The sequence below is a fragment of the Elephas maximus genome, chromosome 13 (assembly GCF_024166365.1).
Source record: "Elephas maximus indicus isolate mEleMax1 chromosome 13, mEleMax1 primary haplotype, whole genome shotgun sequence".
Classification (NCBI taxonomy): domain Eukaryota; kingdom Metazoa; phylum Chordata; class Mammalia; order Proboscidea; family Elephantidae; genus Elephas; species Elephas maximus.
In genome coordinates, this window is record NC_064831.1 from 75,564,550 (window position 1) to 75,590,500 (window position 25,951).

Sequence of the window (25,951 nt, forward strand, 5' to 3'; positions counted from 1 at the left end):
ATGGGGCATCACCGAGAAAGGAGTTTAGCCTCGCCGGCGCTCCCCAGTCTTCCACCTGTGAGCCTGAGCTCGGGTCACAGAAGGTCTCAACCGTCTTCCGCTGGGGCCCAGCTGGGCTCCCCTGGGCGCCCACAGAAGCGCGGGCTCCTGCTCGGCCCCACCCCTGCTCCGGCGCTGCTCAAAGAGGTGTTGGGCGGCGGGCCGGCCCTGGCACCGCCTCCTCCCTGGCGAGGCCCAATGCAGTGGCGGCTCCGGCAGCTCCTCCCCGGTCCTGCCGCGTCTGCCCCTGCGAGCCAGGCCCTGCGGCAGCCCGCTGCCAAGCAGCCGGGAGTAGTGGCCCGGCGTCCGCATCTTGCTCGCCCTCTGTTCGCTCGCCTGCTCGGCATGGCCGGCTACCTGCGAGTCGTACGCTTGCTCTGCAGGGCCCCTGGCTCCGGGCCGGCCTGGACGCCGGCGGCCCTGACAGCCCCGAATTTGCAAGAGCAGCCGCGGCGCCACTGTGAGTGCCGCGCGAGGGTCCGGGTGGGGCGTGTGCCCGGCGCCGCGAAGTGGCGGCCTCCCGGGCCAGGGACACGCGCGAGCCGGGGACACCCGCGAGCTAGGAGTGGTGGGGTCGGGCACACAAAGGGCCGGGGGACTGCTCTCTCCGCGCTCCCCGCCCCACGCTTCCGGGCTGCGCCAGGCGCAGGGTTGGGGACTTGAAGGACGGTGGCAACTGGTGGCCCTGGCGACGCCGGGCCGGGCTCTGCGGCTGTGCGCGGGCGGAGGCTCCAGGCTGCTCTTCGCCCCCACCCCTGCAGTTGTCCCGGGAGGGGGGCTGGGGGGCTACCCTGGGCTCGGAGGGTATCCTGGCCGCCCTGCGCCCCTGTAGGGAGGCAGGCAACCAAGCTGGGCTGGAGCACCCCGCCTGCTCCCCGGGTCGCAGCGCGGTCCCTGCTCAAACAAAGGCGGGGAGGGGGAGGCGTCAATTTCCCCTTCCTTTTTAGCCAGGCGCGCGCTAATCCCTCCTCGCTGTCAAGTCCACGTCAGCTATTTTTGGAGCCTTTCACACGACTGCTGGAGGAGCGTCCTTTTTATTTTCCCCTATTGTTGGGCCGTCACCCTTCTTCGTCGCCGCACTTGAGGCTCCATCCTGGGCCCTCTCCCTGGCTGGACCTGTCTCTTCTTCCTAGCCGGCCCCTGGCCCTGCTGGGCTCCCCGCCGCGGAGAGATCTGGCAGCCCGCGCGAAATGTCCCTTTCCTGAATATTCCCAAAGCTTCTGGGATACTCTTAGCTCCCTGCTTAGGAGAGAAGACAGTAGTCGGATCACAGTACACAGAACTTAGCACTATTACCAATGCAGGCCGCCCCGCCTGGCATGTGAGCATCGGCCTCCTCTCATCCTGGCTCCTCAAGGGCAGCTTCAAAAGGCTGGGAACAATGTAGGTCCTTTGGCTCTGTCTGATGCATGTTGCCATGAAAACCCTATCCTGACCTGGCCAGGAGCCCCTTGGGGTGAGCCAGGAGAGTGAGGAAGAAGAGGTAATCTTTAACTAAGTGGGAGCAGCTGACCAGGGCTGGGAGACGAGGGAGGGGGGCTTGCATCCCAGCCCCCATGTGCCAAGGAAAAAGGGGGCATTTCTGCTTTTGTACTTCTAGGATCTGTCTCTGAGGGAACAGTCCTGCAACTCGAAGGTGCCAAGTACCCCCAGGCCCCAAACAAAGATTCCATTATGGCACCACCTTCAGCAAAATAGAGTGGAAGTTAGATACATTCTCCAATAATCCTTTTTTTTTTTTTTTTTTTTCTGCACTGATGGTAAAAAGCAAACACAAAACACACACACACAGAGCCCCTTTTGGAGCCTGGATATAAAGAGCAAGCAGTCAATGGCAGGTCTTTCCAAAAGTCCCCAAGTAGGTTGGTTATTAATGGGGAAAATGCCTGGTGTTTGAATTGGATATTAGACTGTACAGCTGTGAGCTTTACTAGCTTGTTACCTGGCAACACGGCTGGAAACAGAATTCTTGGCATTCCCCTTGATGACAAGGAAAGAATCTGTTTTTTGGCTAAAATAGTCCTGTGTCGCTGCTGCCCAGTGGTTCCCACACGTGTCTCTAGTTTTGCAACACCATAGGCCTCCAGCGACTGCTGCTGGCGGTTCTGATAAATGAAGGGCTGGCGGGCTCGTGGGAGAGTTACTTTTTTAGCCCTCCTTTACTTTTTTTTTACTCCACTTCTAGCTGGGAGACTAATCATCTCAGTCTGCCTCTTAATTTTTCAGATTTTTTTGGTGTCTTGCCTGCTCTCTTAGACTCCAGGGTGGATTATTTAATGACTGTTCAAGGTTTTGCAGACCTGTCTGCAGAGTTCTTATTTAGCCTCCACTGAGTGAGTTTTCTCTGTACCAAATAAAGACCAAACAAAGACCACAGCTGCACCTCCAGAGCTGTTTTGGGTGGTTATGTTTAGGTCCAGTAGGTTTTGAGAAAAGCCTGGAAAGCCTGGGGCCTGCCCCCAAATCCCCTGTGTGATGTCAAGGCCTCTTGGGCTGATTCCATACAGGGTATGAGGAGCTGGAAACTGCTCTCTGATTACTGGAAGCCAGGGTGCGTGGCCCTGCCCCAGGGTTTATACCTCTGTAGCTCTGTCTTAAAAATGCCAGCAGATTGCCACATATTTATACATTCTAGGTTGTGAGCTTCTCCACTGCCTGGGGCAGATGCCACCATGTACCTTTGTGATGATCTAAGTGAATCAGGTGCAGTCTGAAGCCCTGAACTAGCTGCCTCGGTGTGGCAATGCGTCCCAGGAGGGGAGACAGCGTGCTCATCAAAACAGGAGGTGAGGGCTGGACAACCTGTACCACAGACGGAAGTGACCGAAACTGCCATTCATTCACGCCTTCAACAAGTATTTATTGTACATTCATTCACGCCTTCAACAAGTATTTATTGTACTCCTTCAATGTGGCAAGCACATGCTAGGTGCTGGGGATAGAGCCGGGAATAAGGCTGGCAAGGATTTCTGCCCTTATGGAGCTTAAATTCTAATGCTGGAGGGGACAGACAATAAACAAGGTTGAAGTTGACTATAAGCACTTGGCTACTAACTGAAAGGCTGGCTGTTCAGATCCACCCAGAGGGACCTCAGAAAAAAGGCCTGGCAATCTCCTTCTGAAAAATCAGTCATTGAAAACCCTGTGGAGTGCAGTTCTGTTCTGAAACACATGGGGTGCCATGAGTGAGAATCAACTTGGCAGCAACTTTTTTTTTTTTTTAAATAGTGTGTTAGTGGTAGACGTGGTATATAGTGTGATACAGTAAAACCTGAGAAAGCCGGAACCTATGTAAGGTGGAAACTGTTAGAGAAGGAAAACTCAAATATTTTCCAATAAAATGAGTGATAGGAAAGTGGTAAGACTGTACCCCGTTGAAGGTGGAAAACTTTCGAGACCCGGAAAAACAAGGCAGTCCCACTGAGTTCCGGCTCTCATAGGTTTCACCTTCCATGATAACAGGAAAACAAATAAGCAAGGAAGGTAGGGGTGTGTGTGTATATACTATTGGATAGGGTAGCCAGAAAAGGAGAAAAGAAGATGAATAAAGCTCTGAGGGAGGCGAGGAAGCAAGCCATTAGTTTTTTGGGGAAAGAGCGCTGGCAGAGAGAGCTGCAGGTGCCGAGGGTGTGAGGAGAGTGCACCTCAGCACATTCCAGGAGCAGAGTGAGGCGCATGGCTGGAACAGAGTGCATGGAGGTGAAGTGGTAGGAGAGGTGATCAGGTAATGGGGGCTGTGGGGGCTTGTGGGTCATGTTCAAGGACTTTGGCCTTTACTGAGTGAATGGGGAGACTTGCAGGGCTTTGAGAGGAGTGTCATGCCCTGCTTTACATTTTAATAGGAGCACTGGCTGCAGACACCTGTTGGAGGCTATTGCAATAACCTGCTGACTTAGTTATCTAGTGCTGCTATAACAGAAATACCATAAGTGGATGGCTTTAACAAACAGAAACTTATTCTCTCATAGCCTAGGAGGCTAGAAGTCCTAATTTAGGGTGCTAGATCCAGGGGAAGGCTTTCTGTCAGCTCTGGGGGAATGTCCTTGTCATCAATCTTCCCCTGGGTCTAGGAGTTTCTCAGCGCAGGGACCCTGGGTTCGAAGGATGCGGCTCTTCTCCTGGCTCTTCTTTCTTGGTGGTATGTCTCTCTGCTCGCTTCTCTCTTTTAAATCTCAAAAGAGGTTGACTCAAGCTTTTTACGAACATGGCACTGAAAGTGAAGACGGAAGCCCCTGCCCCTACCAAAACTGAAGCCAAAGCAAGGGCATCGAAGGCCAAGATGGTAGTGCTGAAAGGTGTCCACAGCCACAAAAAAAAGATCCGCACGTCACCCACCTTTTGGTGGCCCAAGACACTGAGGCTCCAAAGGCAGGCCAGATATCCTCGGAAGAGTGCCCGCAGGAGAAATAAGCTTGACCACGATGCCATCATCAAGTTCCCCTGACCACTGAGTCAGCCATGAAGATCGAAGATAGCAACGCACTTGTGTTCATCGTGGACGTCAAGGCCAACAAGCACCAGATCAAACAGGCTGTGAACAAGCTCTACCACACTGATGTGTCCAAGGTCAACACCTTGATCAGACCTGATGGAGAGAAGAAGACATATGTTTGACTGGCTCCTGACTATAATGCTTTGGATGTTGCCAACAAAATTGGGATCATCTAAACTGAGTCCAGCTGGCAAATTCTAAATATAAGTTTTTTCACCACATTAAAAAAAAAAAAAAAAAAAAAGAGATTGACTCAAGATACGACCTGATCCTGTAGATTGTGTTCTGCTTCATTAACATACCAAACCAGTTGCCATGGAGTTGATTTGGACTCATAGTGACCCTACAGGACAGTAGAACTGCCTCATAGTGGCTGGTGGATTCAAACTGGGACCTTTTGATTAGCAGGCAAATGCTTAACCACTGCGCCACCGAGACCCCTCATTAACATAACTGCCTCTAATCCTGCCTCATTAACATCATAGAGGTTAGGATTACCAACATACAGGATAATTACATCAGATTACAAAATGAAGGACAACCACACAATACTGGGAATCATGGCCTAGCGAAATGGATACACATTTTGCAGGGGGACACAATTCAATCCCTAACACCTGGCGAGAGCTGTTGGTGGCGTGGACCTGGGTGGTAGCACTTGGGGTAATGAAAAGTGATTTCTGAGTATATTTTGAAGGAAGAATTGATAGGATTTTTTTTTAAAATAATTTTTATTGTGCTTTAAGCGAAAGTTTACAAATCAAGTCAGTCTCTCACACAAAAACCCACATACACCTTGCTACACACTCCCAATTACTTCCTGCGCAACGAGACAGCCCGCTCTCCCTCCACTCTCCCTTTTCGTGTCCATTTCGCCAGCTTCTAACCCCCCCCGACCCTCTCATCTCCCCTCCAGGCAGGAGATGCCAACATAGCCGATAGGATTTTTTGATGGTTTGGATATGAGTGTGAAAGAGCAGTGAAGGACAATGCCAAGGAAAATACTAGATTCTCTTCCAGAATTGCTGCCCTGCTTTCTTGAGCCTCTGGGAATTTGGGACTTTACTCCATGTCCTGCTGCTCCGTTGGCACATGCTGGCTGAGCAGCCTCTTTGCTGAAAGCACCTTGAGTGGCCAAAGGGTTATGCTTGGGGGCAGCTGTGTGGGAAGGACATCCAGCCTTGAGTTGGGAGCAGTGAGCAGATCCAGAAACCGGGGATGGGTTTGGAAATCCTTACTTGGTGTTGGGTGTTAGGATCCCCAGGCAGGGGGAGGGGAGGTGGCCTAGCAGGCCTCCTGCAGCTGGTGTAATTCCATCCTGCTCTCTTGCCAAGAGAGGACAGTGTTTGTGCAACGCGTCATCTGGAGATTCATGGTGGCTGTTACTCTGGAGGCTTTCAGAGAGCCCAGTGCCTGCTCCTTGGATTTCAGGTTGCTTGTCACCACTATATGAGTTCGAATCGACTCAATGGCACTGGGTTTTTTTGGGTTTGTCACCACTTGGGGGGCCTGGTGGCGCAGTAGTTAAGCATTCGGCTGCCAACCAAAAGGCCAGCAGCTTGACTCCACCAGCCACTCCCTGGAAACCCTGTGGAGCAGTTCTGCTCTGTCCTATAGGGTCACTGTGAGTCGGAAGTGACTCGGTGGCAATGGGTTTGTTTGGTTTTGTTACTACTTGAGAGGTGCAGGGTATGGGGCGTCTCCATATAGCCTGAGCAACAGACCAAAACCCAAACCAGATCAGTTGCTGTTGAGTCAATTCTGACTCATGACGACCCCAAGTGCAGAGTAGAACTGCTCCCATAGGCTTTTCAAGGGCTGTGACCTTTCAGAAGCAGATCGCCAAGCGTTTCTTCTGAGGCACCTTTGGGTGAGTTTGAACCTCCAACCTTTCGGTTTAGTAGTCAAGTGCTTAAGTGCTTGCACCACCTAGGGACTGCTGAACAAGAGACCCATTAAAAAATCCAACCCAGTCAAGTCCATTTTGACCCATAGTAATCCTATAGGTCGGAGTAGAACTGCCCCATAGGGTTTCCAAGGAGTGGCTGGTAGATTTGAACAGCTGACCTTTTGGTTAGCAGCCAAATGCTTAACCACTGAGCCACCAGGGCTCTGAACAACTTGATGGCAATGAATTTGGTTTGTTTTTTTATGGCCTATGCCGTCGACTCTATGGGACTGGGTTTGGTTTTGGTTTATGGCATGAGAATTTGAGGTCCCTGTCTGAACCAAAAAAAAAAAAAACCAAACCTGTTGCCCATGAGTCAATTCTGACTCATAGCTACCCTACAGGACAGAGTAGAACTGCCCCATAGGGTTTCCAAGGAGCGGCTGGTGGATTCAAACTGCCGACCTTTTGGTTAGCAGCCTGAGCTCTTAAGCACTGCATCACAGGGTCCCCGGAGATCAAACCAAACTCATTGTTGTCAAGTTGATTCCGACTCATAGTGATCGTATAGGACACGGTAGAACTGCCCCATAGGGCTTCCAAGGGTGTAATCTTTATGAGGAAACCCTGGTGGCGTAGTGGTTAAGTGGTACGGCTGCTAACCAAAGGGTTGGCAGTTCGAATTCGCCAGGTGCTCCTTGGAAACTCTATGGGGCTGTTCTACTCTGTCCTGTAGGGTCGCTATGAGTCAGAATCGACTCAAGGGCACCGGGTTTGGTTTTTTTTTTTTTTTTGGTTTAATCTTTAGGAAAGCAGACTGTCACATTTTTCTCCCAAGGAGTTGCTGGCGGATTTGAACTGCACACCTTTTGGTTAGCAGCCAAGTGCTTAACCACTGTGTCACCAGGGTTCCTTCTGGGCCCCAGTAGGGGGTGCTTCAGCAGGCCTGGACTGAAGGGAGGAGCCATCCTCAGCCCAGCCTTATCGTCAGTGAGGCCTACTCAATGTGCCCAGAGCTACTGATTCTTTAGGAGAGGCTGAATATCTAGATTGGTATGTAAAATCCTTTGATTTTTAAACCTTGGCCACCAATTACCATTAAACAAACAAACAAAATCACTATCGGGTCCAGACTACACAAACCTGTAGGCTTGGATCACCTACCCCAGGTGCTAGGAGAGGAAGTTTGCACTTACGACTTCTGTAAAAAGTTCTGCTTGCTCTCTCCCCATTACTTGTGGTTTTTTCCTTTCACCCTCACTCCCTGAGGGCGAGCACTGTTTTGTTTTAGGCCTTTTTATATTCCCATGGAGGAGGCACCTGGTGTTCTATAAATGAATCGGCCCTGTGGTCTCTGAGGGTTTGACACCTGCACCAGGGAAGGCTGTCGGCTGTGATCTTGACATTGAACTCCCCTTTGGAGGAGGCATGGTGGCCACAGCCTACATAGCCTGTTGTGTCTGCCTGATGACTAAAACTAGTGGAGCCCAGGCTGAGGCTGAAACCTAGGACTGCCCCTCAAATGATTCTTTCCTTAGGAGTCCTGTGTCCAGACCCAGTTGCCAGCTAGTTGACCCTGACTCGTGGCAACCCCATGTGTGTGAGAGAAGAACTGCCCCATAGGGTTTCCAAGGAGTGGCTGGTGGATTCGAACTGCTGATCTTTTGGTTAGCAACTGTAGCTTGTCATAGCTATTAACCGCTGCGCCACCAGGGCTCAAAACAAACCCCACTGCCATCGAGTCAATTCTCACTCATAGTGACCATATAGGACAGAGTAGAACTGCCCCATAGGGTTTCCAAGGAGGCTGGTGGATTCAAACTGCTGACCTTTTGGTTAGTAGCTGAGTGGTAAACCACTCTGTTACCAGGGTGCTGTCATCAAATTAGCTCATAAGAAATACTTATAAAAATTAAGCTAGCTCTCATACACTGCTGGTATGATTGTAAAGTGATAGCTACAACCACTGTGGAAAACGGTATGGTCCTTCCTCAAAAAACTAGAAATAAAAAAAAAAGAAATAGAAGTACCTTATTATGATCCAGCAATCCCACTTCTAAGTAGAATCTAATAGCATTTGGCTGCCAACCAAATAGAAGAGACAGTAAGACATATGCACACCTATGTTCGTTTGAGCACTATTCACAATAGCAAAAAGATGGAAACAACCTAATGCCCATCGACCGAAGAATAGTTAAGGAGAACGTGGCACATACACACAATGGAATAGTGCCAGCCATAAAGAATAATGATGAGTTCTCAAAACATGTTATAACGTGGGTGAACCTGGGATATATTAATGCTGAGTGAAATAAGTCAATCACAAAGGACAAATATTGTATGATCTGACTTCCATAAGAAGACAAAAATAGGCATATATATAAAGACCAAGGTTCATTGGTGGTTACCAGGGATGGGTGGGGCAGGGGAAGAGGGCGTGTCACTCTCTAGATAATATGATTCCAACTCACAGTGACCCTAAGGACAGAGTAGAGCTGCCTCCATCGGGCTTCCAATGCTGTAATATTTACAGAAGCAGACTGCCATATATTTGACCGGTGGAGTGGCTGGTGGGTTTGAACTGCCAACCTTTTTTTGGTTGGTGGCTGAGTGCTTAAGTGCTGTGCCACCAGGGCTCCTTATCTAGATAACAGATATTCGTTATTTTTGATGATGGACAATGTAGTACCGGGTATGGGAGAAGTGCATACAGCTTGACCAAGGTAAAAGATGTCATGATGTCACTAAGGAGTGCACAGGAAAAAACGGCGTTTTTGGTAAAGGATATGACAAATATAATTATGCAACAACACCAACACAGACCAAAAAATGTGTGTATGGTTACACATGTATGCATATTTGTGTATAGGTATACGTGTACATATGTGTGCATGAATAGATATATCTATATGTATGTGCGTATACATATATTTATGTGTATGCATGCATATCTATTCATATATAAAATAAGCCATATGGGGGCACAGTTATGGATACTTCTTAGACATAGCCAAACACCTTGCAGAATTGGTTTTATGGGTTTGAAGCCTTAGGACTATAGTCTTATGGGACAACTTGGTCAATTGGCATAATACAGTTCATAAAGTTTATGTTCTACATCCTAGTTTGGTGAGTAGTGTCTGGGGTCTTAAAAGCTTGTGAGCAGTCATCTAAGATAAAATTATTGGTCTCTACTTGTCCAGAACAAAAGAGAAAGAAGGAAACCAAAGACTCAAAGAAGAAACTAGTCTATGGGACAAATAGTTTACATGAACCATGGCCTTGTCTATCCTGAGGCCAGAAGAACTAGATAGTACCTGACTACCAATATCTACCATTCTGATCAGGGCCACAATAAATGGATACTGATAGACTAGGAGAAAAATGTGGAACAGAACTCAAATTCTTAAAAACTGTAGACTTGCTGGACCAGTTAAGACTAGAGGACTCCCCGAGACTATTGCTGAGATACTCTAAACCTTGAACAGAAACTATCCTCTGAGGTCACCCTTTAAATAACAGATGGGGTCATAAAATAAAGAATATCACCCATGAGTACTGTGCTCCTATAAAAAGTCTATATGAAACCAAATGGTTAGCAGTTCCTCTAAAGCAAAGATGAGGTAAGGGGGCAGGAAAATTAGATTATTAGAAACGGAACAACCAGAATGGAATTAATGAGAATGTTGACACATTGTGGAAAATGTTAACCCATGTCACTGAACAATTTGTGTAGAAACTGTTAAATGGAAACCTAATTTGCTGTGTAAACTTTTATTGAACACAATAGAATACTATTTAAAAAATGAAGCTAACTGTGCAACAGCTTTGCAGACTTTCTGCAGACCCTAAAGCTCTTTCCAACTCAAGCTTCAGACCAGAAAAGGTGGCAGAATTCTGTAGCCTGGGTCCCAAAATCCCCATCTCATGTTGGGGAGGGTGGTATGGTAGTGCCATCAGCATTTACCTTTTTTCTCTAGGGAATGAAATATTTTGAGTCTGGGTTTGCTTTTAGTGTCTCTACATCTTACCTATAAGGACTTCCAGAGGCTTCTGGGTTCTATCCTGCCTCTGACACAAGCCACACTCCCTGGGTCTCATTTTTCATCCTCAACAATCTCTAAGATTCTTTTTAGGTTAAGTAACAACAACAAAAAATCTGTTCCTACATCTTTGGCGAGTGAACTGTTTTGCTGCCCATAACTGAATATTTTTCTTAGTGATCTGGAAGTGTCATCATGAGCCATGGGTATGGTGTGTAGGACAGGGATATGTTTGGCTGGAGTCTACTGGGCTTTGGTCATCTTTGTTTTAAATGTGTCTAGTTTTTTTTTTTTTTTTCCAGCTGGTCATGGTTTTTTTTTTAAACTTGATTTTTTTTTTTTCATTTAATGTATTTTGGAAATCTTCCCATGTCAGTAACTATGGCTCTACCTAATTTTTTTTTTTTTTAATTGTGGTAAAGTACATATCACAAAAAATCTGCTATTTCAACCAGCTATATTTTCTTGGTTCCTGGGCCTGCTTTTTCACAGGCTTCTGTATCCCTGCTGCTCTTGCTGTCAACCTAGCAGATGTCTGTCACTTCTTCCAGCTTCTTTTCAGCTAAACATCTTCTCTTCTGATTCCCTGTGTCTGATCTGTGGTGGTGGCTCAGTGGTAGACTTCTCGCCCTCCATGAGGGAGACCAGGGTTCAATTCCTGGCCAATGCACTTCATATACAGCTACTACCCATCTGTCAGTGAAGGCTTGGGTGTTGCTATGATGCTGAACAGGTTTCAGTGGAGCTTCCAGACTAAGACAGACTAGGAAGAAAAGCCTGGTGATCTACTTTTGAAAATCAGCCAATGATCTGATCCACAAGCAGTCTTGGGGATGTCGCAGGACTGGGCAGCATTTCGTTGTGTTGTACATGGGGTTACTGTGAGTCGGGAAATGACTCAACAGCAGCTAACAACCACAACAACACTCTATGGTAAGGTTGGGAGACACTTAACTACACTTGTAAGGATTGAGTGTAACATAAGAGTAAGTGGGCTTAAGTGAGGTCTGAGAGCTGTACCTCTGGGGAAAGGGCACAGGTGTCAACCAGCCTGAATTTCAGTATCAGCTGAGATTTTCCGACGACTGAAGCCTAGTTGGGTTGGGATTTTCCGTAGATCTTGCTGCCCTACCCTGCAGTAGCTGCTGCTTCCCAGACTGTGGGCAGACCCACGTGTAGGCACTAGGGTGGCCCTGTCTGTGGAGGCCAAGGTTCAACAAGCCTCGTCCAAGGCTGCCTGCACTGATCAATTAACCAGCCAGGTGCTGTCGAGTTGACTCTGACTCATAGCGACCCCATGTGTGATTTTTCAGAAGTAGATCGCCAGGTCTTTCTTCCCAGGTGCCTCTGGGTGGACTCAAACCTCCAATTTTTTAGGTAGCAGCTGAATGCGTTAACTGTTTCCCCACACTGACTAACTGGATGGGCTGTTTTCTTTGGAATTCACTTCCCAGACCGTTGGTTTTTCTTAGGAGTCAGTCTTTCCTTGAAGTGCCACCCCCTGCTCCTGTTTCTCCCTCCACCATCTCCCTGCGACCCTGATCGGCCACTTGTTGGCTCCTTTGATGATTCTTGGGCAGGTGGGGATCGGCTTACACCAGGGATTCTGAGTTCAATTTGTAGATGCCATAAGCCTGTCCTTACCATTGAGTGAGGTCTGAAACCCTTGGCTCTGCTGTTTTCCAGCCTTGTAGCTTAGGACACTAAGTCTGTAACCTCTCTGAGCCTCAGCTTCCCCACGTTTCAAATGGAGATGATGCCTCCCTTAGAGGGTTGTTTTCGGAATTAAATGGAATCGCATACGTAAAGCATGTGGCACAGTATCAGGCATGTACCCAGCTGCCTTGGAGTCACTCCAACTCATGGTGACCCCCTGTGTGTCAGAGCAGAACTGTGCTTCATAGGGTTTTTTCTGTGATTTTTTGGAAATAGATCGCCAGGCCTTTCTTTTAAGGAGCCTCTACCAAACCCAAACCCGTTACCGTTGAGTCAATTCTGACTCATAGTGACCCTATAGCACAGAGTGGAACTGCCCCTTAGGCTTTCCAAGGAGCGGCTGGTAGATTTGAACCACTAACCATTTTGATTAGCAGCTGAGCTCTTAACCATTGTGCCACCAGGAGCCTCTAGGTAGACTCAAACCACCGATCTTTTGATTAGCAGCCAAGCGGTTAACTATTTGCACCACCCAGAGACTCCATCAGGTACATGGTAGGTGTTTTTTTTTTTTTTAAAAAGTTGCCTTCGAGTCAGTTCTGACTCATGGTGCTCCCATGTGTTTCAGAGTAGGTCTGTGCTCCACAGGGTTTTCATGGCTGTGATCTTTTAGAAGGCGATTGTCAGGCATTTCTTCCAAGAAGCCCTTGGGTGGGTTTGAACCGCCAATGTTTCAGTTAGTAGTGGAGCATTTAACCATTGAGCCACTCAGGGATTCTAGTAGGTGCTTATTTAATAAGTATCTGTACTATTTCCTTCCTCGCTTCAAGTTAAGTCAGGGGCTCTCCGGTTACAAGCAACAGACAAAGTTAGTGACTGGCTAACTTTGTGAGGCACTTATTGGAAGAATATGAGATAGCTCGTAGAGTTACAGGGAAAACTAAAGAACCAAGTCTTGGACAAGATGGAAATCTGGGCTGCTCCGAGTGACAGGATCTCCTGGGACAAGTGGGCCCCAGCTGATTCTCATTCTCTAGGTTGGTCCCCTGCCTGCAGATTTCCAGGCGGACAGTATTTGACTGGCCAGATTTGGACCTTGCCTCCTTGACCACGGGCTGGGCAGGCATCTTCTTGGCTAGTCCTGCCTGGCCACACTCAATGGGGGACGCAGGTCTCCAAGCAGTTGGGGAGCTGCTCCTGACAAAGGGGAGTGGACGCTGGGCAGCAGGAATGCTAGGTGCCCACTGTTCCCTTCCTGGTGGAGGGTGGGTGTGACCAGGGTCATGGGAAGTGAGGGCCTGTCCCACCAGCTTCCTCAGGAGTGTGATGTGCTGTGTATGCCGGGTTCTAGATGCTGACAAGAGGATCAAGGTGGCCAAGCCAGTGGTGGAGATGGACGGCGATGAGATGACCCGTATTATCTGGCAGTTCATCAAGGAGAAGGTAGTGCCCCCACCTCCAGTGGGTGCTGCCCAGGCGAGTGGGCAGGCTCAGCGTTCTGTCCCAGCACAGGTCTTCTGGGCCCAGATCCAGCCGTCACCCCGTGAGCAGCAGCAGTTCTGTTTCTCTCCTTTCATCCACCCTTCTTCCATGTCCCGGCCACTAACAGTCCTTATTGACACGAGGCAGTCTGTGTCCTATGCTGGTTACAGTGCCAAAGCCTGCACATTTAAAAAAATTTGAGCAGATTCAGGGCTGATCCAGTAATTGCATCTTTCTTGACTCCCTACATTCTGGTGTGCTTCCTTGAGTGGGACTGAAAGGGGACAGGGTGGTACGCAGGGCAATAACACAGCCTGTGATGACACCATGGATGATGGCTCCCAGGGGGGCTGCCTGGCTTCTCCAAAGCTGTGGTCTGGGAGGGCCCAGGAAAGCGTGTTTTCTACACGAAGTTTCTGCATCAAGTATACATCCATGGGAGGAAGGCTGGGAACTGCCACCTCTGCTTCTCAAGTCCTCAAAGCACTCGGGGGAGAAGAGGGAACCCCTTGTGTAGAGAAATGTAGATGCATTTGGAGTTGGGGTTCAGCCGAGTTGATAGGCCATGGTGGGGGTGGGGGAGGGAGGAAGGTTCATGCTGGGGAGGAGCCCCCTGAGGGGGTATGGCCTGGTCTGCTGATCTCTGCAGAGCCCCAGCCTCTTGCTAGCTTTGGCCTGGCTCCACTGAGGAATGGCTGACCCCAGCCCTCTGCTGCTTCGCTGTCCCCTCTGCTGCCCTTCTCTCGTCCCTGCCCTTGCCTGGGTGCCCCTTGCCGTGGTCTGCAGGCTTCTCCCCATGCCTCTTGGTGTCCTGTCCCTGAGTCATAGTCACGTGGCTAACGCCTTGCCCTGGTTGTCTGCCTGTTTCTAGCTCATCCTGCCTCATGTGGACGTCCAGCTCAAGTATTTCGACCTCGGGCTCCCAAACCGTGACCAAACCAATGACCAGGTCACCATTGACTCTGCGCTGGCCACCCAGAAGTACAGTGTGGCTGTCAAGTGTGCCACCATCACCCCTGATGAGGCCCGTGTGGAAGGTGAGAGGGCAGGATGGGCTGGGCTAGGAAGGGCCATGGCTTCTACCCACGGGCCTCTCCAGAATTGTGCTGGTGGTGTCTGGCCATGTTGGTCATCCTGGGTCTGGGAAGAGGGGACGGGAGCCCCTGTAGCTGGGCAAGAGCTGCTTTTGTGAGCCCAGCTTCACCTGGGGCTGGAGTGGGAGTGGATGGGGACTGTGACAGACTCCAGACTCCCTGAGAATGCTCTAGACTGTTAGAGTGATCTTAACCAGTTGCTGTCGAGTCCGCTGTGACTCATGGCGACCCCGTGTGTGTCAGAGTAGAACTGTGCTCCATAGGGTTTTCAATGGCTGATTTTTTGGAAGTAGATTGCCAGGCCTTTCTTCTGAGACACGTCTGGGTAGACTTGAACCTCCAACCTTTCATTTAGCAGCCAAGTGTGTTTTACACCATCCAGGTACTCCAGAGTGACCTTAGAGACCACTCTGGATGAGACCTAAGGTTCCATAGCCAGGTCGTAGCTAAGCTGAGACCAGAATCCACGTGTCCTGGCACTCAGGCCAGTGGAGTTCCTGCTGTGTCATGGCTCTGACGAGTGGAAGATGTCATTGGTAATAGTGATGCGGAAGAGGATAATGCTGGTGCTGTCACAGTAAAAATGGCTTCTTTGGGCCACTCACCCATCTGGCCTCCCAGTCTGTTTCTCAGACAGGTTAACAGAAGGACTTGGGGCCCTCTCTGTGCAGAGGAATGCTGCATGCCAGGCCTATACCCTTCAGAGCCCATGGCCCTTGGCAACATCGCTAGTGCCTTCATGCCCCTGCACCCAACCAGGGGTCTCAGAGAGGTGGCCTTGCAGATTTGGACTGGCTGCTAGTCGTCCAGTCTGGGGGCTGCTCTCAAGGGCCCATGAAATGGTACCAGTATCACCTGGGCTAGGTTTGGATAATTCAAAAAAGAAAGCTTCTAGACTATTCAGAGCTCTCTCTCCCTACTTCCTGGCCCACCAGCTCTTGTATGAGGGAGCTAGAACAGAGCCGTTCAAGGCACGTTTCCAAACTCCCCTGACCTCTTCCGGTTCTTCCAGGTTAAACCTGAGCTTAGAGTATTCAAGTCCTTCTGGTGCTGACCTCTCTTTGCATGTTTCCTTTTATTCCTCCGGAACCCTGGGATTCATGTATCCTCATTTTATGGACAAGGAGGCAGAGGGTCACGGTCTTAGTAACTTGGGCTGGACCCAGCTGGTTAGTGGCGGTACTGGGGCTGGAACCCTTGAGTGCCTTGGTGGCAGGCCCCGTGTCCTCTGCTGCCACATCTCCTGCTCCACCCAGAGCCTCTGGAATGAGGCTATCAGGGTCCTCAGTCGAGCACTTTCCCTCAGGCTGAGCTGCCTCCAGATATGAATACGGGAAGAATAATAGCTGACGGACCACTCATCGTGTGCTTGACACTCTTCTGAACATTTTACATGTTATTCCCAGTTGCCATTGAGTTCATACCAACTCATGGAGACCCCATGTGTGTCAGAGTAGAACTGTGCTCCACAGGGTTCTCAATGGCTGATTTTTCAGAAGTAAATTGCCAGGCCTTTCTTCTGAGGTGCCTCTGGGGGAACTCGAACCTATAACCTTTTGGTTAGCTGTTGAGCTCGTTAACGGTTTGCACCACCCAAGAACTCTGTTTCACGTATTGGCTTATTTAATCCTCACAGCAACCAACAAGCTAGCCATTTTGTCAATTACTTCATTTGACAGTTAAGGTTAAGCCACTTGTGTAAGTTAGAAGTGGCGGAACTAGGGCTTGAACCCAGGAAATCTGACTCCACAGCCCACACACTTAGGCTTTTCACTCTGCTGGATGATTTTTAGGACACCTGTCTGGCTGTGCTCTTGCTTGGGGTTCAAGTTCAAGTGGGGGCAGGGGAGCACTGCCGTGGGCCCACTTCCCCTCTGTCCCTGCAGAGTTCAAGCTGAAGAAGATGTGGAAGAGTCCCAATGGAACCATCCGGAACATCCTCGGGGGAACCGTCTTCCGGGAGCCTATCATCTGCAAAAACATCCCACGCCTGGTGCCCGGCTGGATCAAGCCCATCACCATCGGCAGGCATGCCCATGGTGACCAGGTAGGTCATTGTGGGAGGCTGGGTCCACTGGCCTGGGACCCCTGTCTGGAGCCCCTGGCCTAAGCTGTCCTCTCGTCACTGCAGTACAAGGCCACAGACTTTGTGGTGGACCGGGCTGGCACATTTAAGATGGTCTTCACCCCGAAGGACGGCAGCAGTGCCAAGGAATGGGAAGTGTTCAACTTCCGTGCCGGCGGCGTGGGCATGGGCATGTATAACACTGACGAGGTGAGGGCCCCAAGTTTGCGAAGCCTGAGTTCCTGCCTCCCCTGGCCTGTCTCTCATCTCTGGGCAGGGCTGGGTTGGAGGACCCATCTTTTCCTCCCTCAGTGGCCTGAAGAAGGTCTAAGGACTGTGAGCAAATGCATCTTGGATGTGTCTGAGGGGCTTGTAGAGAGCCCATGTGGTGTGGGGCTGTCAGACACGTGCTTAGCCAGATGCACCGAGTTCCTGTGCTCATTCTCAGATGCACCTTTGGGGCCCCGAGGTGTGTGTTTGTCAGAACTCTTGATTTAAGCAAACTGGTTAAGCATTTCTCCCCCTCTCCATCCACCATCTCTTGGCTTTCCATTCCTCTGTGTTGGCTTTATTCCCAGGCCGTGGAGTAGCAGAAATAGCCACCAGTAGCTCTTATCCTCTGCTAACGTAGCTAGCCAATCAGAAAAGAGTGCCTCTTCATTCATGTTGTTGTTGTTAGCTGCTGTTGAGTCAATCTCCGAACCGTGGTGACACTGTGCACAACAGAATGAATCGTCGCCCGGTCCTACAGCATCCCTATAATGGGTTGTGGGTCGGACATTGTGATCCATAGGATTTTCATTGGCTAATTTTTGGAACTAGATCTCCAGGCCTTTCTTTCTAGCCTGTCTTAGTCTGGAAGCTCTGCTGAAACCTGTTCAGCATCATGGCAACATGCAGGCCTCCACTGATAGACAAGGGGTGGCTGTGCGTGGGGTGTGTTGGCCGGAATTGAATCTGAGTCTCCCACATGGAGGGCAAGAATTCTACCACTGAACCACCAATGCCTTCTCTTCCCTCGTTACCTTGCTCTTTGCCATGGAGTTGATTCCGACTCATAGCGACCCTATAAGACAGAGTAGAACTGCCCTATAGAGTTTCCAAGGAGCAGCTGGTGGATTCAAACTCCCAACCTTTTAGTTAGCAATCAAGCTCTTAACCATTGTGCCACCAGGGCTCCTCTTACTCCTAAAACCAAAAAAAAAAAAAAAAAAACCGAAAACCTCTTACTCATAGTTCTAGCAAAAATCCTGGGCTAGGGTCACATGACCATCTCAGAGCCAATCACTGAGGCCCAGGGAAGGAGGGGCTCTGACTGGATAAGCCAGGGTCACATGTCAACCCTAATGGCAGGCAGGTGGGGCTGGGGGATTAGCTTCATTTCAGCCATAGGGCCTAAGAATGGAGAGGGGAAGGTAGCAAAGAGCAAAGTTGGGGGACAACTCCCTGTGGTTGGGAGAGTGCGCAGGAACAGATGCAAACGCTGCGGTGGCTGAGGTTAAGGCAAATTGCCTGAGAGGGTTGTGTGGAGGGCGGGATGCCATTCCTGGGGGCCCGGGGCTACCCCTGGGGTTGGGGGAGAGCTGGCAGACCCCAGGCTGGGGGACAATGCCAGGGACACTCTCTCCCTGCAGTCCATCTCAGGCTTTGCACATAGCTGCTTCCAGTATGCCATCCAGAAGAAGTGGCCGCTGTACATGAGCACCAAGAACACCATCCTGAAAGCCTACGATGGGCGCTTCAAGGACGTCTTCCAGGAGATCTTTGACAAGTAACAGCCTTCCCCTTTGCTGCCTTCCCAAGGACTCCACTGCACAGCCCTTCTTCCCTGCCCTCCTGCTCCCTTCCTACCAGGGGAAGACCCTTCCCATTTGGCTCAGCTCTGAGGCTTGGGAAGGGATTCCCAACCTGCCCCCACCCTACGATAGGCCATTTTTCTCCCAGGCACTATAAGACTGACTTTGACAAGAATAAGATCTGGTATGAGCACCGGCTCATTGACGACATGGTGGCTCAGGTTCTCAAGTCTTCCGGCGGCTTTGTGTGGGCCTGCAAGAACTACGATGGAGACGTGCAGTCAGACATCCTGGCCCAGGGTATGCTGGAAGGATCCTGCTTTCTGTGGGGGTGGACTGTTGGGCTCTTCTGGCTGGGGGATTTTCAAACCCTTTTAGTAGCAAATTTCTCTAGTGTGTTAGCAGGACTGGGGCTTGCCTGCTCATTGCAGAGTTCCTTGTGGACAGCAGGGGGCAGGAGTTCCCTGGCATATGAGTGAGGGAGGACCACAAACTAGGTTTGGACTGGTGTATCACTAAGGCTGTGGTTGCAAAGAAATATAAGGATTCAAGTTCTACAGGGCTAGGTGGGTCAGCCTTGAGGTTGTTCTTGGCCGTGAAGGGACCAAGAACTGTGGTTTTAGCTACAGGTTTAGATCCATGGCCATGGGAAGGACTTGGTAGGAAGATGGGCTCTAGTGGACTGGGCACTGTTGAAATTACAGAGGATTTCTTTTGCATAGTAAACCTGATGGGCGTAGGAGAATATCAGGGAAGATGGCAAACTCCTAAGCCCTGGAATGCCCTGAAAGGCCAACTGGATTGCAGCAGAAAGCATGGGTGAGGGGATTGGAGAAGAACACCAAGAGATAGCCTAGTTGCGTTGGGAACAAGAGCAGGAAAAATGGTGGGAGAAAGGCAATGTGGAAGGTCTAGACAGAGACAGAGAAACAAAGTTACATGAGGTGGGGTGAGGCACACCATCCTGTGCAAGAACAGTGAAGTCAATGACAGGTTGAGTTAAAAAGGCAGAGGGAGGGTCTTGATGCTTTATAAAGAGCCTTTGGCTTCATTTTCAAAAGTTCAGTGGTGATCCTCTCACCAGAACAATTCCCATATAGGATGCAAGGAGGAAAAGCCATAGCAGAGGAGAGAGACGTGAAAAGTAACCTTAAGTATGTCAAGAATTGGTGAGTGTGAAGGTCCAGGGAAAAATGGAGGAGGGACTTCTTTTCCCTCTGCCCACCTCCCCCCCCAGCACAGATTCTCAGACAAATAATTTTTCTGTAGAAGTTATCCACTTTTTCTTTTGAGGATGTTCATGTCTTTATTTTGGTGCCATGGGGTGGGTTTTTTTTTTTCTTAATTGTGCTTTTTTTTAAGTTAAAGTTTACAGATCAAGTCAGTCTCTCATAAAAAATTTATATACACCTTGCTATGTACTCCTAGTTGCCCTCTCTCTGAGACAGCATACTCCTTTACTTCACTCTGTATTCCCCGTGTCCATTCAGCCAGCTGCTTTCCCCCTCTGCCTTCTCATCTCCCCTCCACACAGGAGCTGTCCACATAGTCTCATGTGTCTACTTGAGCCAAGAAGCTCACTCCTCACCAGTATCATTTTCTATCTTATAGTCTAGTCCAATCCCTGTCTGAAGAGTTGGCTTTGGGAATGGTTCCAGTCTTGGGCTAACAGAAGGTCTGGGGACCATGACCTGCAAAGTCCTTCTAGCCTCAGTCAGACCATTAAGTCTGGTCTTTTTATGAGAATTTGAGGTCTGTATCCCACTGCTCTCCTGCTCCCTCAGGGGTTCTCTGTTGTGTTCCCTGTCAGGGCTGTCATCAGTTGTAGCCGGGCACCATCTAGTTCTTCTGGTCTCAGGCTGATGTAGTCTCTGATTTAGGTGGCCCTTTCTGTCTCTCGGGCTCATAATTACCTTGTGTCTTTGGTGTTCTTCATTCTCCTTTGCTCTGGGTAGGTTGAGACCTTAGGTGCATTTTAGATGGTCACTTGCTAGTGTTTAAGACTGCCATAGGGTGTTTTGAAGCCCAAGAGTCCTTGGCAACAGAAAAAGTCACTTGAGTTGCACACCCCACCCCCAATTTTTTTTTTTTTTAATTATTTAAGGCAAAAAAGTGACATCTAAATTTGGGAAAACTTGGAAATAAATCAGCAAGCCATTACTTTAAAGTGGCCAAAAGAGCACCAGATAGAATGATTGCTGTGAACTAGCTGACGGTAGTTTTATTCTTCTCCTGGTCACGGGCCAGGCTGTGTGGGCAGACTTGGAAGGCTGGAGAACTCGAGGGTAAGGGGGGTGCTGGGCTCTGGAATATACAGGCTCTGGAGATGGGGACACAGATGTGTGTCAATATGTTGATGACAGTCACCCTCAAGTGCCCCCCTGTTCTGTCTGGCCTCTGGGGACCCACAACAAGGGTGAACAAGCCTGAAACAGTTCCTGTCTTCTCAGTTACAGTGTGTGGAGTGGGGTGAGGAGCAGCTACACCACCTGGCGAGGAGGGCAAGTAGGGTTCCACCCTGGTGCTCTGAGGCGAGGTGCTGGCACCGAGGGAGCTCTTTCTGCCCTGCAGGCTTTGGCTCCCTTGGCCTGATGACTTCTGTGCTGGTCTGCCCGGATGGGAAGACTATTGAGGCAGAGGCTGCTCATGGGACCGTCACCCGCCACTACCGGGAGCACCAGAAGGTGAGAGGGGAGCACGGCCGTACAGTGCCCACCCACCCCCAAGGGCTCAAAGCCCATTGGTCCTGAAGGGTGGGAGGAGGGGTCTGGTCCTGTCAGTATAGGGATGGGCGGCTGTCCGGTGGCCCGCTTGCTACCTGGACTCTTGAGGGGCTCTTGATCCCCTCTAATCCCTGTCCCTAGGGCCGACCTACCAGTACCAACCCCATAGCCAGCATCTTTGCCTGGACGCGTGGCTTGGAGCATCGGGGGAAGCTGGATGGGAACCAGGACCTCATCAAGTAAGCACAGAGTGAGGGGTTGAGCAGGCCCAGGGCTATTCTGGGCCCTCACTCTGCCCCATCCCCTGCAGGTTTGCCCAGACCCTGGAGAAGGTGTGCGTCCAGACTGTGGAGAGCGGAGCCATGACCAAGGACCTGGCGGGATGCATCCATGGCCTCAGCAAGTGTGTGGCCCTGGGCTGAGGGCAGGGCTGGTCTTTCAGACCTCGGACAGGGTGGGAAGAAGCCAGAGGACCATTCTTTGAGGCTCCCCACTGAGTTAGCTTAGTGCCAAGAGCTTGGGCCCAGACAGGGACACAGCCCTGAGGAGGACTCAGGCCACGCCTTCCCATCTGTGACATTGAATTCTCCCAGCCTTTTCCATCCCTTCCTCCACCTACCCCCCAGCTTCTCCCAGGAGAGCTTGTACCCAGTTGTTCAGTCAACTGGAAAAGAAAAGACAGATCCTACCAGGTTCCTGGAGTCCCTGGGTGGTCCCAACAGTTAACACACCTAGCTGCTAACCGAAAAGGTCAGAGGCTCAAGCCTACCCAGAGGCACCTCGGAAGAAAGGCCTGGCAATCTACTTCCAAAAAATCAGCCATTGAAATCCTTATGGAGCACTGTTGTACTTTCATACACATCAGTTGCCATGAGTCAAAGTTGATTCGATTGCAACTGGATTTTAGCTTTCAGGTTCCTGCTGAGTACGCTGTGGCCTGTTGGCAGTGGGCTATAGGTAGCCTTTGACCTGTAGCTGGGCGTGCCCCTTCCCATGGGGGCAGAAGGCTGCTGTTCAGATGCCAAAGCTCAGGTTCTGCTCTGGAAGGGCCCAGCCGATCCCACACTGACTGATGTGAATGGTGTTCTCTCGGCAGTGTGAAGCTGAATGAGCACTTCGTGAACACCACGGACTTCCTGGACACCATCAAGAGCAACCTGGACAAAGCTCTGGGCGAGCAGTAGGGGAAAGCACTGCCCCAGCCGCTGTGGTGGACCGGATGGAGCCAAGCCGGCAGCCGCCACAGGTCCTCCCAACACAGTGGAGGGTGAGCCTCTCAGCTGCTCTCCGGGGAGCCTGCCTACCAGGCCCTTCTAGGGGACATTTTTTATAAGCAAGATATTTTTAAAAGCATATTTGTGTTTCCCCTCATGGTGACGTGAGGCAGGAACAGTGTGTTTTACCTCAGCCGGTCAGTATGTTTTGCATACTGTAATTTATATTGCCCTTGGAACACATGGTGCCATATTTAGCTACTAAAAAGCTCTTCACAAAACTGTCTGTTGTGTGTCCCTGAAGGGAAGGAGGCAGCTGGGCCCCAGAGGCAGAGGCTGTCTTGGAGCTGGCAGATCCCAAGTGGGACAGACTAGCATGCCTCAGGCTACAGCAGCCTGATCCTAGGCTCTCCTCCAGCTAAGCGGGCCCCAGTAGGGGAGAGGGGACTGGGCAGCAGTAAGACCCTTCCTGTGTTCTATAGGAAGTGGCCTGAGGAGCCACTGGGACTCTTTAAGGCACAGGCCTGTGGGCTCTGTGGAATTTCCTAGCACAATCCAGTTCTTCCATCTTCTTCATTTGGGACCGTATCACTTCCCCATAGGTTCTGTTTATTTTTTTCTTTGTTGGTTTTAACCTTCTAAACATCTCCCAACCCCTTTATTTGCCCTTTTCTCTGTGCTAAACAGTTCGCACCCAGCACCGGCCTGCCAGTTCCCATCTCTACAGCTGCCTGGGGTGTGGTACGTGTATGTGAATGTGTATAGGGGTCTTTCTGTAGTCTAGGCCCATGGTTCTCAAACTTGGGCTCATTTTCATCATTCTGAGGGAAAACTAGAAAAATAAGGTTGTAAAGCTACTATAAAGCCAAATATATATTCCATTTAAAGGACTGGCCTTTACGTAGGGATTATATTTCTATTTTTTGGTGTTACAATATGCTGGGCAAGAATTGTGTAGGTTTACTTGATAAATACTTGGCAATCCAAAGTCCATTTCCCGAATTCTGGGGAGTCTGCCACTGTTCACAAAACCCAAGAGTTGGGAACCACTGCTGAAGGCTCCTGGGTAGCTTTAGGATGGGCAGTAGCTCTCCATGCACACTGGTGGCCCCCTTCCTGTTGGTGATTAATCCCATTAAACTCCCAGGGTTTGAGGAAGAAAAGCCGGTGGGCTGGCTTTCCTCGGCCCCACTTCTGGGAGGGAGTTCATGGCTTCCTGCCCCTTTCAGCCCATCGGCAGCAAAGGGCTGGCAGCACTCCAGAATTCAGCCTCTGAAACCCAGTCTGGCACTGTGAGCTGGCTTCTGTCCCAGGGCATGTAGGTGGGTAGGGAAGTGGCTTTTCTGTGTGTGAGCGGTGGGAATTTGGGGGCCTGGCCCGTGCCCCCCTTTCTCTCTTTCTCTTGCTCCCTCAGTCTCGGAGCACTGAACTGTAGGCCTTGGCCCTGTAGGTGACTATTCCAGAGCAGAGGAGAGCCTGGGTCCCCTCCAGACCCTGGAGAGTGATGCCTTACTGTGTGGGGCTGGGAGTTCCTTCCAGGAGGGATGAGGGCCAGGTCCCCAGGAGCTGCGGAAAGCACTGCCAGCCACCTCGCTAAAGAATATTCATTTATTTATAATTATTGCTAAGTAAACTCTTTTAAACAGGAACATAAAAACACAGTAGGGCTTTGCACAAGTGGAATTTCTAAACAAGTTGGTTTGTATACATGTCAAAATAAGTTAGAGTGGAATTTGTCCAGGAGTTTCCCAAGTCACCCGAGAGGCCGCACGCCTCTTTGGAAAAGGTTGGGGAGGGTGAGGACGAGAGCCTTGCCAAGACCACCCCCCACCTCAAATTGTGAGTTGTGCTGTTTCCTTCTCTTCACTTTGCCCAAGTCCAAGGCACAGGGCAGGGGGGCGTTCAAGTATAGAACCTCGCAGAGGGCCAGGGCTGATGGCGGGGCTGGGGGGAGGAAAGCAGTGCCCCCACCCTGGAGGCTAGAGCTTCTCCCTTTAGCTTCCAAGACCAAGGCCACTGTGCTGGCAGGATGGAGGAGAAGGAGGAGGTACAGGGTTCTTTTTGGTACCAGGGGATAAAGATGCTGTGGGAAGAGGTAGTTTGCAGGGGATGATGCCTTCTGCTCAGCAGGAGAAAAATGTCTTCTACAGTGACGGAGGGTCACTGCCACCTGAGGATCATCATGTGGGCACCTGGGAGGCCACGTGGCCTTGGGGTCTGGGGAGCCACACCTGGAGAGAAGCTCCCTCAAGCCCCCAGCCCTTTCACTTGCTGCTTAGCTGCGCTCTAGCAGAGAAGGAAGGGGCACCTGGCTGCCTGATCCTGAGGCCACCTGTCCATCCCTCAGTTCCAGTTACAGCCACCTGAGGCCTGGCTTGCTCCTTCAACATAAGGGTACAGCCTGGGGGTAGCTGCATTTCACATGGGTTCCCCCGGCTCTCTCCCCTCTCCTGGTTTCTGGGCTGAACCTGGTGGCTTCCTCTCCTCTGTGCCTTTGGGGGAGGCCCTGCCTGCCCCCATTCCCCCCACCATGGAAGCCTCAGGAGGCGTGTGGGTGGGAGTCCTGGTGCCCAAGAGTTCCTGAATGTGCTATTTCCCTGCCCTATTCCTGCAGTCTTCGGCTCCAGGGGCAGGAGCTGGCGTGGGGGCAGAAGGGGTGAGAGCCGGGGAGTGAGGGAACGAGCTGCTGGGTTAGTAGAATCTAGCAGCCAGGCCATGGCCAAGGGCAATGCCTGAGAGGCTGGAGGGCCTGCCAGGCTTGCTGCCTTTGCCTGCCTCTCACCCCAGCCTCCTGAGGCTTCCTGTCAGTAGCTGCATCTCCAGGGCCAGGGCGGGGTCCCACAGACTCGAGCCCTGCCCGGCCAGGCTGCTCTAGGTGGGGGAGGCACAAAAGCACACACAGCACACAAGAAAGCTTATGTTTGGGAAAAGAAAATGCATCTCCATCAAAAATAATAGTAGGCAACACAGCTGGAAAGAAAAAAATAAATTAACTTCAAAATAGTCCCATTTGCTAAAAAAAAAAAAAAATTTTTTTTTTTTTTTTTTTTGGATATGGTCTTCTAGGAGCCTGCTGACACTTGGCTGTCTCCATCCTCAAAATGGATACTTGTTAATAAGAAAATACTTTAGTCCCCCTCCCCTGACAGGTGGTCCTTGGCTTCCCCCTGAGGACAAGCCCTCTCTTGCCCTGCCCCCCTCACTTCAGGGGCCTCCATGTGTTTCTGTCAGCTTTGATCACCTTGGTGGCCCTGATGTGGTGCCCCAGCTCAGCACTGAGACTTGGGTGACATTTCCTGAAATCTACTTTAGGGACACTGTGTGGAGAACCACTTCCAAACAGGGCTTCTGGGGGCTGCCTAGAGAGGGCATTGTCTGGGGGCTAGGCCATACCCTACTTTCCTGCAGGCCAGGGCTGGGCCGCACGCACACCTGGCTGAGGAGAGTGCGGGGACACCG

General features: G+C 50.6%; 1 protein-coding gene and 1 pseudogene across 2 annotated transcripts; both read left to right on the top strand.

Moving 5' to 3' along the window:
- Positions 1 to 270: 270 nt before the first annotated feature.
- On the top strand, positions 271 to 24,006 carry IDH2 (isocitrate dehydrogenase (NADP(+)) 2). Of its 2 annotated transcripts, XR_007519823.1 has the most exons (12): positions 271 to 499; positions 13,470 to 13,561; positions 14,472 to 14,637; positions 16,581 to 16,741; positions 16,826 to 16,969; positions 18,394 to 18,530; positions 18,704 to 18,855; positions 21,127 to 21,239; positions 21,420 to 21,517; positions 21,589 to 21,681; positions 22,375 to 22,545; positions 23,180 to 24,006. XR_007519823.1 is itself a non-coding variant. In XM_049905250.1 (11 exons), the coding sequence occupies exons 1-11, from the start codon at positions 385 to 387 to the stop codon at positions 22,460 to 22,462; spliced, it is 1,359 nt and encodes a 452-aa protein (XP_049761207.1). In that variant the 5' UTR covers positions 271 to 384; the 3' UTR covers positions 22,463 to 23,168. The 2 variants fall into 2 exon arrangements, 1 of the variants encoding a protein (XP_049761207.1); XM_049905250.1 differs by lacking the exon at positions 23,180 to 24,006 and having other exon boundaries at positions 22,375 to 23,168.
- LOC126087680 (60S ribosomal protein L23a-like) lies at positions 506 to 4,775 on the top strand (annotated as a pseudogene).
- Positions 24,007 to 25,951: the final 1,945 nt, after the last annotated feature.

Excerpts from the sequence above, each read along its gene's own strand:
- IDH2 (XM_049905250.1), top strand. The coding sequence starts at position 385 with ATGGCCGGCTACCTGCGAGTCGTACGCTTGCTCTGCAGGGCCCCTGGC. Across the intron at positions 18,856-21,126 it reads GTCAGACATCCTGGCCCAGG|GCTTTGGCTCCCTTGGCCTG; the intron begins GTATGCTGGAAG and ends TCTGCCCTGCAG. Across the intron at positions 21,682-22,374 it reads TGCATCCATGGCCTCAGCAA|TGTGAAGCTGAATGAGCACT; the intron begins GTGTGTGGCCCT and ends TTCTCTCGGCAG.